A 14,085-nucleotide genomic window follows, 5' to 3' on the forward strand; every position below is an offset into this window, starting at 1 on the left:
AGAGCTGAGCAGCCAATTCTTACTTTGCAGGGCAGCCAGGGAGGAAGAACAGCAGCCACTGAGGGCAGGAGATGAATGTTAACCACAGAACAGTGGAAGACACACAGAACGTACCCTCCTAAATCCTCTAAAAGCCGTAACAAAGCTGCCTCTCCTAGCACTGCACCTGGCAGGGAGCTCAGATCTGAGTAGTTCAGGTCAGAAAAGCTCCATGAAAAGTAACCAAGGAGGGCAGGGAAGGGCACAATGGATCAATGAGGAGTGGCAGTACCCGTAGCTTGGGGTCAGCAGGAGGCAGATAATGGTATAAGGAGGAGGTGGAAGTACATCCCTGCCAGGGAAAGCAAAGTGTTCTGGGTTATGAACCAGAAGCTCTGAGGTGATGAAGCAAAAAGTGGCTCATGCAGGAGCCGATCAGATGCTGCACTTCTTCTCACTTGGCCATCAGCCATGAGAGCAGCAGGGCTTAGACGAGAGCAAAGGGCTGCTGCCTGCCCAGGACTTGGTGGTTGCCTTCCCCATAACCCTGTCAGTACAGCACGACTCTTTTTCCCTCCCCCAGCTCTGCAGTTGCACAGAAATGCCTTTCATCAGCAGAGCAAGGACCAGAGCCCATCCGCAGCCAGCCGAGGTGCAGGGTGCTGACAAGAGCTGCATTCATCAGGGCACTGGGCTCAGGCTCAAACCAAACAGGATGTCTGTTCTGAAGCTGCTGGGAGGACGGGGCCTGTCTGGGCAGACGACTAGGGTTAAAATCCATTTTCTCCAGCCCCAGCTGATTCACAGAGCAGCACGGGACACACAGCAGTTCCCAGCCTGGGGCTGTGCCAGGCTTGTGTTGCAAGGGCCTGGAAAAGGATTGAAAGGCACCTCTGGCTGTGCTGGGCTCTCTAAAGCGCCAGCAGCTCCAGGGAAACAAGGTGTGACAACCATCCAGCAAACACAACAGCTTGCTTGGGTGGCAAAGCAATCTCACCACATTTGCAAGAAACAACCAAAGACAGTGCCCACAGCAGCACCGCTCTTCATGCTGCAGTCCTTGTTCTGCTTCCTAGGACACAATGCAGAGGAAGGCTCCAGGTGGAGCCGGTGGGGTAGTGAAGGCTGGCAAACCTACCCTGCGCTGTAACACAGAGCCCCTGGGTGCTACTCCCACCTTCTTACTGCTCGCTTCGGCTTTCCCTGAGGGCAGCGATTCCCCCTACAGGCAGGGAGGAGAAGAGCAAGATTATCTTAACACCACCATAAACAGCATACATGCAGCCACTCCACATAGCGCTGGCTTCAATAAGTCCTTTATTTTTAAATAAAGAAATCCCACTGAATCAAAGATAACAAAAATTACATTTTTTTGTTTTGCAACGACTTCCATTTTACATCACACAGAAGAACAAAAAAATTAAAGAAAAAAAATAATAATCAAGGACACTGTTTTATATATATTTATATATATATATAATTTTTAAAGGTAAACATCAGCAGATATAGAAAAATTGCATTGCTAGTTGCAAATCATCTCCCCTGTAGCTGTCAGCTTCAGAGAATGACTCAGAACATGGCAGCAGGAGGGTATCTCGGTACACAAGCTTTGTCAGGGCAGCATTTACAGATTGTTCCAGAGCATCATTTTGCCAAATTGAGAACATTTTCACAGTAAACCGCACTGCTCACCGAGAACGTCAGAAGTCACTCAGTCTGTTCTAACACGGCTGCATGGGCAACATGAGAAGAGCACAGGCCTGCCTTTCTGAGGGCTCCACGCACCCCCTCCAGTTTGGCATTTCAGAGAAAGGGCTCCTCTTGCGAAGAGGTTAAAGCTTCCTCGAGAATTTCTAGCTATCTGTCATTGGGAAACAGGGATGAGCTGTCAGAAAACACGCTCCTTTGGAAAGACTCGGGCTGAGCAGTAAGGTTTGGTTGTATCAAATACAGGTTGTGTTTTTTGTTTTAAAGGACTTGCCATCGGAAGGGTCAGCATCCCAGCAAAGCTGTAATGGAGATCCTAGAAGGAAATTCTGCATCTAATCAAAGCTCTTGCATGTCTGGTGACAGATGATGCAAGCTCGTCATTCAGACAACAGCAGAAAGGCTTTGTGTAGAGCCACCTAGTGGGACTGCTCCTCAATGGCATTAAAGTCACCTGGGTTAGGCAAGGCCATAGGGTGAGGAAAATCACAGTCCTTATCCACACAGGGCCAGAGTTTTTTGAGTGTTATCAGACAGACATGGAAAAGGTTGACACCAACAGATCCAACCTGATAAATGCTGCCCTGGATTGCAGTGTTTCTGTCCACTGATTAACCAGCAAAACCAAGAGTGTTCAAAACAAGGTGTTCAAAATGGAATCGTTCAGGATAATCCCACAAACCTTTTCGCTACAGTGTGGAGAGCTGGCAACTGCTTGGACTCATTGACAGCACTTATGTCTGAGCTTCCTTAAGAGCTGAGAGAAGTCCAGGCCACTGTAAGAGATACTCCCAGCAATAAAAGGGGAATAGTTACAAGGCAGCCCTTCCTTGGGTCTGTGCCGCCCTGCACCACTCTCAGTTTGGATAAAGCTCAGGAATCCCTCACACCAAGATGAACTGTTTGCTTTTTGCCTGGGATTAGAAACCTTGAAGGAAACACTGCTCGAGTCACTGTGGCTCTGGGACCTGCCCAACCAACAGACCTACCAGAATAAGGACATGGAGCAGGACTTGACACGACGCTCTTCATAACAAATGACTTACACATGCAGCACAAGACCAGGGCCTTTTCCGATCTCCTTGGAAAAGGCTGTGAAGAATTTCAATGAACTGCAGACAGATATTATATTACTTTAAAAAACAACACCCAAATCAACTTGGAAGCAACCCAGGTGACTGAACTGTTTGGCAATTAATTCCTACAGTTACTGCTCTGATCTTTTGAGCTGTAGCCATCTTACAGCTATGCTGCTAAAGAGTTGATAGACATTAGAACTTTGGGGCTGTATGGTAGAAAGTCACATATTAAGCTAACCCTCCCTCTATGACTTAATCCCTATGGCCAGAGGCAGATTTGAGGAGCAGAGCTAAAAGATGATCCACTGCTTATATACACTGCTATTTTAAGCATTAGAATAGACTGTAGCGAGTCGTAGGCTGCCCACAAAAGTCCTTTAAGTCAGCACACACTGGTACAGTGTGCATCGCCAGAGGTGTCACACTGCTTGGTGTCTGAGAAATCCTTACTAGAAAGCAAAGCCCCAGAGCTCTGACAGAGCTGTTACTGAAAGTCTCTAGATATGCTGATGTCAAGGGAGAAGAAAAAGGGCAAGGCACCACGTGTCAAAGGGCTGCGATCCAGGAACTTGTGACAGACCTGGGACAGATGACACACAAGTAGCTTGGCTAAATTCAATATTGGAGATAATAGTTCTTAATGTCCTTGCTTAATGCCCTGCCTTTGTAACCTGCATCTTCATAAACAAAGACCTGCAGAAAAGCAAACAGGAAAAGACTGCAGGGAGGTTCAAGCGTGTCTTTACAGTACAACCACAACACTGCTGATCCATCTGAAAACACCTTCCATTTAGATTTGAACAAAAGGATCATTAAACATGCTGGCAGACCTCACATAACAGAAGCTGTAAGTTTCTTGGTTTCAGCACGAGCAGGTCCCAGCTGCTCACCTACAAGCTTCAGATCTCTCCAGACACTAAGATGGTGGTTGGACCAGCCTAACCACCAAGAAAATAACAGTTCTGCAACTTGCTATCTGATTGAGAGAGTCCTTATTCAAGTGCTACTTACAGTGATGGGAAGAGAGGTCTATACTACATGAAAACAAATGAAGAGCTCTGCTAATGCATTTTCTAATCTCATTCTGGAACTAAACAGAGCACAAGACGGATTCATCACGCTGGAGGCTTCAACTGCACTACAAGGCTACACTGTAATGATCTAGAAGTACACGCTTTGACAACCTCATTTGTTTTGACATGAGATGAAAAAGACAACTTCACCTCGAAGATGAAAAATTCATATTGCATTTAGGGTTCACTGGGCAAGTGAAGACCTTTTGCTGACATCACAAAAGTAGTATTGCCTTATTTTGGGAGAGAAAAGTATTTCAGGTTAGGATCAGACAAAGTCCCATCCCGTCTGTTCTACTGGCATTAGATGTCATTGCCAGGCATTGTCAGAAGCAAAATCTAGCACTGGATTTCCTTTTTTGAAGGCCTTTAGATAACATGCACTGCAGCTTACCTTTCTCCTCTCCTACTGCTTCCTTGAGATCTACAAATTACTGCTGGAAGCCTGACAACATGAGTATTGCTTTGAAAAAGTAGCATCAAATTGAGTGGGATGGAGAGAACAGATTTTTACTGTTTCTACTTACATCCAGGCTAGTGAGGCCCAGGACCCTTTGCAAGCTACGCCAAAGCTCTTCCTTCCCAAACAGGCTACTTTATAGTTGGTCAAACCACAAGTGGTATGAATAGCTGTGGATGCAAGAGGAAAGTACAAAAACACTGCTGAATTGAGCAGGACAAACCCTGTATCACTTCTCTAGTTGAAAGTTTCAAAAATTCCACAGCACTTCTGAAATATGAAGGTATGGGTTGTAGGGCAGAAAGAAAGATTATTCCTTAAAAAAAGTCCTGAAGCAAAAAAATCTCAATTCACCAAAGCTACAGCTCTCGCTGCATTAAGAACTGCCCAGATGTTTACCTTATTTGGGGAAATACATGCTTAAAAAGGTCTATGATTGACTGGCCATCTGCAATAGCAGCTGGATTAAAATAAAGGTGCATCTTCCTATCTCAGAAACAAGATACTGTTTCAAAACCTGGTTTGTCAAGGATGATTTCCACTACAAAAAAAAGGAAGGAGGAAAAGCTCGACAGGAAAACCTTTGCACAACAAAGCTCTGCTTTCAGTTGAACTGGCATGACTTGGTGGAAAAGCACTGTGTTCCCTCACCTCAACTCAGAAGCAAGTGAACTATTCTTTCTCACTTGTACCTTTCAAGTTCTGGGTCAGTCAACAGCTGAACAGTTCCTTCAAGTTTGGGGTCCTGTGAAGGAAGGCAGAATTTTGATCCTCTAAAGCTGTCTGGAGTTGATATCCATCTCACAGCACAGTAAAGCTGGACTGAGGGAGGACATGAAGCATTTCAAAGATGGTACCTCTTGCCATGGGAAGCGCAGCTTTGCTTCCTCAGAGCAGACTGTTGTGACCTGTGTAAGCTACAGATGTAGTATGTTATGAAAACTGAAACATTTCTGAAGTTGTGACCCACTGGAGAGAAAAAAATATACATATACCCTACACACCTAAATTTATGCTGTATCTATTTGATGTGTACAAAGGCTATTTATACTTTACTTCTGTTGAAGTGAGAATATATTCACGTCACACCCTGTGAGAATTACAGGAACAGTTACTTGAGCAAAAATCTGCATTTCTTATGTGACAGATTTTACTGATATACACAGATGCAGTATGAATAAGAGGATAACACAAGATATCCATCAGCTAAGAATACCCTTGCTAACTCATGCCCTAAAATAGCTCTGAAGGAGCAGCCACAAACATGATCAAGTATTGCAGTAGCTTTACTTGGCCACATCTTTCCTTTGAGGAAAAGAAAGGAAACCTGGATTTACTAACAAAGAGAGAGCCACAGTTCATTGTAACAGGCCAAGGTGTCTGGCCTAAGGCAAACTGAAAGGAATTTCCTGATATGATAATGCACCTTTGCTACAAAAGTTAGTTATTGCTTTATTAAAATAAAAACCTACCTCTGCAACCTACTGAATGAAGTTCAGGGACAAGGCAGTCCAGAAGGCTTGTTCCCCCATATTACCACACTGAAGTCTTGCAGCTTGTTTCACTCAAACTATACGCTAAAGTGCCTGAAACACAAACCAAGGCTAAAGCAATAAAGTGCTAATTGATGCAAGAAGCGTGACGGGAAAAGAGCTTCACTGACACTGCGATAAAGGAGTCCCGAGCATGGATTAATGAGACAAGAATATTGACAGAACAAACAGTATAAAAAGATTTTCACCACAGATTTTCAGTCTCCAGATTGTCACGGAGCAACTTTCCTACCAAAGGATAAACTAGAGTCCTCAGTAACAGTCTTGGCACAGACCATAACAGCCACTTGAGGGAAAAGCACGAGTGAGTATGCATCTTTCCTGCAAACAGCCAGCTATCACACTTTGCATGTGGAAACTAGAAGAGGATGTCTGGGTGTGTGAAAGGAATTCGAGTGAGGAGCCAGTAAAATCCTGCAGCATTTACATAGATATGGAAGCAGTTAGACAAAGATATCATTTTAGACACACAGGGCTAGACCCATCAGGTTCCCATCAACTGTAAGGCAAGTCATGTGTCTGAAAATCATTAAATGCTTTGAAAGTTAAGGGCATGAATTTTGGTATGATCTACCCTGATACAAGGGGAGTAAATCTAAATAGATACGTTCTCCCCCCACAGTTCAATCCCTAACAGAGTACCTACTACAAAATATTCTTAAAACATACTGAGCTCACAAAAAGGTCCTGCAGATTCTTAGTCACTGCCTTCCATTCGGAAGCCAGAGCCAGCTTTAAAAAGCCCTGTACCAAACAAGAAATCCATTACTAAAAATATGACTACATTTAAAAAGAAGCAAATGTGACAAGGTGACTGGTCTGGTCTTGGTGTGAATGCATTTTTACATTTAAGCATTAACTGGTATTACCAGTCTGCAACTTTCCTCTTCCTGGAATCCCAGTATAAAGATACCCCAGTCCACAGATATCTGAAGCATGGAGAAGTTAAACATGTTTCACCTGACAACTTGTGTATCTGCACTCCTAGGAAGTAAAACATTCCCTTGAGATGGTGCAAGGCTGGTACTCCACTTGCAGTCAAGCATCTGTTTTTTCAAGCCACAATTTAGTGGCACACAGTCTGGACTACTGACTGGCCTGTGGCTTGATACAGGGTTTTTCTAGTACTGGGACAGAGAAGAATCATAGGTACCCTGCCATCTACACCTAACTAAATGCTGCAGATCAAGTTCTTGATCAGCTGCTGAAGTGATTCTGACATCTGAAACTTCTATATCAAAGCAAGTTGTCTTCAACTCAATAACCCTGTAACAAGTCACAGTAAGCAATCTAATTCTTCAAGCAGTGCAGTAAATTACAAACCCAAGTGACAATATAAGCAAAGACTCCCTGACCAGATATTAACCTCTGTTTTAAATCCAGTTCAGAAGGAAACTTGGTGATCAAACCCAGCCATAGGATATCAAAAGGAATGGAAACCTGAAGCAGCAGGTGAGGGAACAAAGTGTTCCCAAAGGGGGGAGATATACTGAAGTGATCCAGTGTCTTTGGGTCAATTACTCCTGGCCAGATACTGGCTGCTCTGTGTCCGAGCAGTGCGACTTTGTCTTCTCCCACTGGCAGATGGCATTGGCATACTGCACCACAAGCTTATCCATCCAGGTAAGAGGCTCTGGGAATAGTACAGACCCCTCGAAAAAGCCCAGATGGCCTCCATGAAGGGGCAACACATGCATGACATTTTCTTTTTTCTCTGTAAAAAAAAAAAAAAAAAAGAAAAAAAAGTAAAAAAAAAAAAGCACATAGGTTCTGAATGTTAGCATCTTGGAGCTGAGAACCAAAACATTTTAAGCTGTGATAATGAACTCAGTTCTTGGTATAGGATCTGAAGCAATATTATGAAGTGAGCAGAAACAATGACCAAGGCCATTGATAATGTGAAGTCAAAAGCATGTAAGCTTACAATTTCACAGAACAAGACAGTCCACAGGAGCCAATTCCATCTGCTCAAGAAATGATGCTGGCCAGGCCCATGCAACAATACACACTGCAGGAAGGTCATGTCCTTCCATCTTTAATTCATACACTGGAACTTGGACCATTAGCATCATGTCAAGCTATACTAAAGCTCTGGCACATTAGCCATCCTGGTCCATGTTTGTGCTTGGATCCACCTGGAATCAGCTGAAGATTAATTCACCCATCAAAAAGACAGAATGAATCCTGTTTTCCTCCCCATGCACCCACTATGCAAGCAAAAAAACCCAACAACCAGCTCCTTTTCCAGAGTTTCTAAAGGTTATTTGCCTATTTCTTGGCTGAAGATAGCTGACAAAACTTCTATTCAAAGGAGATATCTTAGTTGATTACCAAATATTGCAACTATGAATGAACTCCCTTCATCAGCAACCCCCCTTCTACTAAATCTCAGTGAGTAATGACATGAGGAAGCAATTTTATCCACTCAGGACTGTAACCTGAATACAAACTGCTGGCGATCAACATAAACAGCAGAAGATGCCAGAAAGAAGGATTCAAGTTCTTCCTGCTCGTGGTTGGCCTCATTAGTTCTAGCAGCTGATGTTTTAAAGGGGCTTAGTACACCTCCCACACGATTACAAGCGTAAGAAGGCAAGTGGAGCTGCTTTGTAATCATGGATCATGAAGAGAGAAGGGAGATGCAGGTACACAAAAATGCACTCCTGGAGCAGACTGCTTCAACATACCTGAAAGAGCTCTTGGAATTGATAGAAGGCTCTCATGCACAAGAGGGTCATCAGCAGCATTAACCAGCAGAAGAGGAACATAGATCTATATCCAGAAACACAGAAGAGAAAAAAATCTGTAAGAGGGTGCTATTTGAATTTCCATTAATTGTTAAAGCATCTTATCTTGGCTCATTTCAGACATCTTATTTCAGAGTTATCCTGTACCTGGAAAACCATCAGGAAAACAAAGACAAAAATAAAGAGTGGTGGCTTTTTACTTATGGAGTGAGTATTCAGTAGCCCTTGAATATTTTTTTTTCCAATTCAATTGTATGAAAAAAGAGATAGGAGTGTAACAGAACAAATGCTGACTGAGTCACAGATCTTCCCCATTCTGAGAATTCAAACAGTCACACCCTTTCTGCTCTGCACTGCTTGGCACATGAGGCAACTACAGTGCCAGCTCTGTTATGGACACCTTGGTTAAAGTCCAGGAAACTCCCTTGGAGTATTTCCATCCAGTGGTTCAGCAGACTAAGGAGGAATTATTATCCCAGTTTTATTTCTGCAGCACTTGCTGAACATCTGCCTTTCCAGATAGTGTCCTGTTCCTCTTTCAGAGTATCTAGTACCTTTTTCCTTAAAGCTGCATGCCACCATGTGTTTCCCACCTTATGCACCTAAACACAGTGGGGATCAGCTGATGTGTGGTTCTATCTTGACCACTTGGATGCTTCTACCTAGAGTTATATGCACTTAAGATCTTAAAGCATTCAGCACCAGCGTTAGGGGTAGTAAGAACTGAAATCTTACTCCAGGATGCTGTATCTGATGACTTCTAAAAATCACTGCAAAGACAGCTGTGCCTATGTAACAGCAACAGAAACCAGCAAACATTTTCATCTCCTGTAGAAAAAAGGTACAAAAGCAGCCTCAATTGCAAGAGCTTACCCTGTGCAAGTAATGCAGGCAGCTTTCCTCTTCATAGTATTCCTTCAGGGAACTGTAGCCATGGAACTTCCTGAAAAGGACAGTGTCATTGCCATCATCTGTTTCTAGAACACACGACTCCCATTTGCAAGTAAGGACATAAACACAGAGACAGGAACAATGCCTGGATTTTTATGGACGATGCCTTTTTCCTACCCACTGCTTCTGCAAAATTCACCTTCAGCAACACCTTCTGTTATGCTTTCCGTGCTTACTCAAACACTGTTGGCAGGATGTGTATTTTTCTTTTATACACAGCAGGTTAATCACACAAGTTGAAATACAGCAGACTACAAGGTGTTTTTAAACTTAACTTGCTTTCTTTTGCATGTATGAATTACTTAATGATCTTCTTCACCTGAAAGCCTTTTCAAATGTAAAACCATTACAGCTTACAAACCTCAGACTTACTTGACCCAAAAGAGTCTGCCTACACGATCCACAGAATTCACTGCAGATGCAATTCTTTACTGTATCCTTAGCACTTCATCCTAAACCAGTGCGTCTCTATTCAAGTACCCCTTCTTTTTTTCCTCTTGGAGAGCAGAAGACAATGATGCAGCTGTAGTCAGAAACTACACAGGTCTCAGGGATGAGGGACAAGTAGGTAGATTTCCCCTAGGAATCACTTTCAGAAAGACAACAGACAACAATGCTCCTAGTCCTCCAAAAGCCCTTTAAGCTGTATAGCTGACAGTGTACAGCTTCAGCATTTTGTAAAGGTGTCAGTGCTTGATACAGAACATGCTATGGCATGAATTCAGACTCTGAACAAAGTGCTGTGTTGTTTTCAAGGATACAAGCAGCAACCAGCTACAGCTTAATAAAGCAGAGAGCTTAATTTAGCTGTTAGCGTGACAAGGTAAAAGTTCATGTCATCTCAGCCAGCCCTTAACATTTATGGAGATGTTGGTAGTTTTTTGCAGAAGGAGGGTTTGTTTCAAAATGCAAGCTGGACTAAGAACACTTGTGAGCAGCTCTGAGCCGCCTTCCACATTCTGCACTATTTTTTTTCTAGACCTTTTGGCAGGGCTGGTTTCTTCCTAGTGTATTCTAGGCCACAGGTTCAAACATTACTTATAAGTAAATGCCTCCTGGATGACTTTACAGAAGCCCTGACTGTCAAGAATAAAGATCGTAGGGTGTTTTTGTGGTATGTTTTATTCAATGTAATGGCAAGAAAGGATTTCTGAGGACGTCAGCACTGCACTTTAGCAGATTCCTACAGGCATACCAAGAGGTGTGCAAGAGCAACACTTGAAACAGGAGAAACAGAGTCCCCTTTCATACCTCATAACATTGTCATCAATCTGCATAAGGGATGTTGCTGTATAGAGTTTGCTCAGATCAGCATCTGACAGGCTTTGTGGCTTCTTCACGTTATCTCCAAAAAGAACTTGCCTGAAAGAGGAATAGCAAGAAAAAAATCATTCAAACATCACGACAATGGCAGCAAAGCCATGACCTGCTCAAGGACCAGTCTGACAAGAATAGAAGTGAGCTACATACGCATGAGGCTTTCTTGAGAATAAGCACAGCTTATCCATCCACCTCCCATCACAATACAGCATAACAAACTAACAGCCACTTCAGAGAAAAATGCTCTCCTATTATACTGAAAAACTGCATTAAGGAGCCTCTATAAAGAATGTTCCCAGAACAGGCTGCACTAAGGGCATTTAGAACAGAGGCTTCACATGTTGTTAGAGGTAAGGTCCTTTGGTTTCAGCCCAAACCCATGGCTGACGCAGGCAAGAGCATAGCAGTCCTGGGCATAGCACCTCCTTCACCATCTGGTCCTAAAGTCTCCCCCAGCACAGACGTTGGGTTAGCTCATCCAGCAGAAATTACTTGGGGGCATTACCTTAGCAGAAAGCTATTTACTATGGACTCTTGTCATAATTAGTTATTGCCCTCAGGAGAGGATGTGTTTCTTCACCAGAACAAACTGCTCCCTTAACAAACAGAACAAAGGCCACAAGTTGGAACGTTTGCTTTTGGGTGTTTTGTTTTTCCCCCACTTTTAGAGGCAGCTGCAGGGCAGAGCAGGGGGGAGACTAGGTTTGTCTTGGGAGAGCTGCCTCAGAGCAAAAATGATTGTGGAAAAAAAAGATTACTTAACTGACTCTCCCCCAAGCCAGCGGTGCCTTCATCTGGCTTATGAATCTACGCACATTTAATGGGGGCTTATTATATACCTTGACATGTTAAACTTGGTCAAGTTGTATAAATATTTGTCAATCTGGAGTGAATTACGTGGATCATCCTGCGTGTCAGCTGACCTAACTCCTTCTGCAAGTATTTCATACTGCATAGGAGTGTAAGCAACAAACCAGAAGTTTGCAAGTGACACACACCCATAACCAGAATGACAACAGGTATTCTCCTCTTTTTCCTTCAACTCAGGGATCCTCAAACACAACAGATGAGGTACTTACACATTCATTGCCTTAGAAGCACTCAGATAATTTTTCATAGAGGCAACACCAATAATGAGCATGTTACCTGTTTAACAAACACAATCCTTTCATACGTGAGAGCCACAGATCACAGCAGTAGCACAGGGAAACTACAACTACATCTGCACTCCAGGAAGGGCAGCACTAAGTATTCTGCTGGCTACATGCTCTTTGCTGAAGAACAGCTAGAAGCCAGATCTACAGACCGACTGTTTGCTTATCAAATAAGCAGCAGCCCCATGCAGCAGATCTTACAGATTAATCCTACCTCTGGTAGGTGGCAGAAAGAACAAGAAGCTCCTTGAATAGGGGGTTCTTTGGCTAGAAGTGAAACAGATGCTGAATACTCCACTTTGAAGTTTAATAACAATGTTTTCCTGTGCTCATCTTGTTTATTCATTAAGCAAGTCTCCTCAGAAGGAAAAAAAGAAATCCCCAAACAGCCCATGACAAAGCTTGCTTTCTTCCATCAGGATCACCAGAGTTTGTGTATTTTACAGTGCATGAGATTGACACAGGTTCCCCTTCTCTTCCTTGCTTCATTTACAAACCACCAAGCAAGGAATTTGTAACCTTTTAGAAGTATGGATTTAAAGGGCTGAGAAGACAAATCCAATATAGCAACTGACCCAATCAGCACCATCAGTGTAAGTGACATGTTACACTACCTGTGAGAAAGGATGATCTTCTTCATGTTATCTGCCATGAGGAAGTTATAAAATCTCCTACACTGATCCCATTGCATGAAGGTTTCCTGTGCCCTAGAAATAAACATAGTGCATAACAATCAAAGCTGTTCAAGGAGATCTTTAAAGATCAGAGTAATACACCGTAACATCCTATGGCAGCCTACAGGATACGTAAACACATCTCTGGGCTTTACCTGCCACAGCTTAACCTTTCCCAGGAAATGACTTTCACTTTGATGAAGTTTGATGGTATCAGAAAACAGATCTGCAGTCTCATTTGGCACAATGCAATTAGCCGTTCTGATCAGAGCATTTAAGAGCCATCAGTCAAGATCTGCAACACTGACAAGAGGATTCTGGTATCCCTTTTCATACATTGAGAGCAATTTACCTAATGGAACTAACAAGGAAAAAACTAAAACCTGCTGCTGAAAAAAAAACCAAACATTGTTTATTTTGTGTAATAGCTTTGCAGAGAAAATCATTTGTGCAGATGTTTCCAACATTCACATACACTGTCGCTGTTTCAGCATCATTGGCAATAACTGTAGGAATAAATACTAGTTGCAGCTGCAAGAAGCACAGTTGAGGTCTCTACCTTCTCTCATATCAGAACAGCACTTCACAGCTTATCTGTTGTTAAAACAGAACTAAAGTTGTCCAGACTTCAGTGAGCTCTGCCAGATACAGGGCACTCCTTTGCTATGCAGGGTCATGGGCAGGTTATAGCTTTACTCTTAAAAGGGTTTGCTGTTACTGAGGAAACACACTATCATTTACTGAGCAACCTAAGAATGCTGGGAGCCAGTAGTTCCAGCTACTGAAATACTCCCATTTAAACATTAACATACTATGAGAACTGCAGTAGATTTATCAGGAATTCTCAACCCACAAGTTCGCCAGCAGAGCATAAGCAAGCTGTTAGCCTGTAGTAAGCCATGCTGGAGCACAGACCTGGCTATAGCTAGCCTTAACCTACCATGTTTATGCCCAGCCATAGGAATAAGGTCAGGAAAAGATTTTCCAAACAAAACTTTAAAGCCATTTCAAGACAACTATAGTTAAAACTACATTTCCCCACAGTTAGTGTCATGTTATTGTGACTGTTAATATGTTGCAAGCACTGACAAAAATGCAGTTTCCAACATTTTGGGGACTGCACAGGTCTCAAAGGCAGGGACTCTCCCCACAGCCTGTAGCTATGGTGAAGGTGCATTCCACAAGATCAAATAGTAGAATCAAGTCTGTGCAGGCAGAGATTAAGGAATAAGGAGACATGTCCCTGCTTGGCCTCAGGGAACAAATTCCCCAAACTCTGTGTTAATTCATTAAACCAAGAGACCCATTTCCTGCTCACAGAACATCTTGTTGCTGCTACTTTACCAGGTCCATCTATGGGACACCTGCTTAATTCCCTGGAAAGGCTT

General features: G+C 43.1%; 1 protein-coding gene across 2 annotated transcripts in view; it reads right to left on the bottom strand.

Moving 5' to 3' along the window:
* Window positions 1-1,399: 1,399 nt before the first annotated feature.
* The window catches only part of ABHD2 (abhydrolase domain containing 2, acylglycerol lipase), a 38,222-nt gene continuing 25,536 nt past the window's right edge, over window positions 1,400-14,085 (bottom strand). The window contains exons 7-11 of one of the 2 annotated variants that reach the window (XM_015873062.2): window positions 12,638-12,730; window positions 10,801-10,911; window positions 9,472-9,541; window positions 8,539-8,623; window positions 1,400-7,565 (exon numbers count right to left, since the gene is read on the bottom strand). In XM_015873062.2, coding sequence (XP_015728548.1) covers window positions 7,369-7,565; window positions 8,539-8,623; window positions 9,472-9,541; window positions 10,801-10,911; window positions 12,638-12,730 — 556 coding nt within the window. In that variant the 3' untranslated portion in view covers window positions 1,400-7,368. The remainder of the gene's footprint in view (window positions 7,566-8,538; window positions 8,624-9,471; window positions 9,542-10,800; window positions 10,912-12,637; window positions 12,731-14,085) is intronic. The other variant, XM_015873063.2, reaches the window with a different exon arrangement.

The sequence above is a fragment of the Coturnix japonica genome, chromosome 10, assembly GCF_001577835.2.
Source record: "Coturnix japonica isolate 7356 chromosome 10, Coturnix japonica 2.1, whole genome shotgun sequence".
Taxonomy (NCBI): Eukaryota; Metazoa; Chordata; class Aves; order Galliformes; family Phasianidae; genus Coturnix; species Coturnix japonica.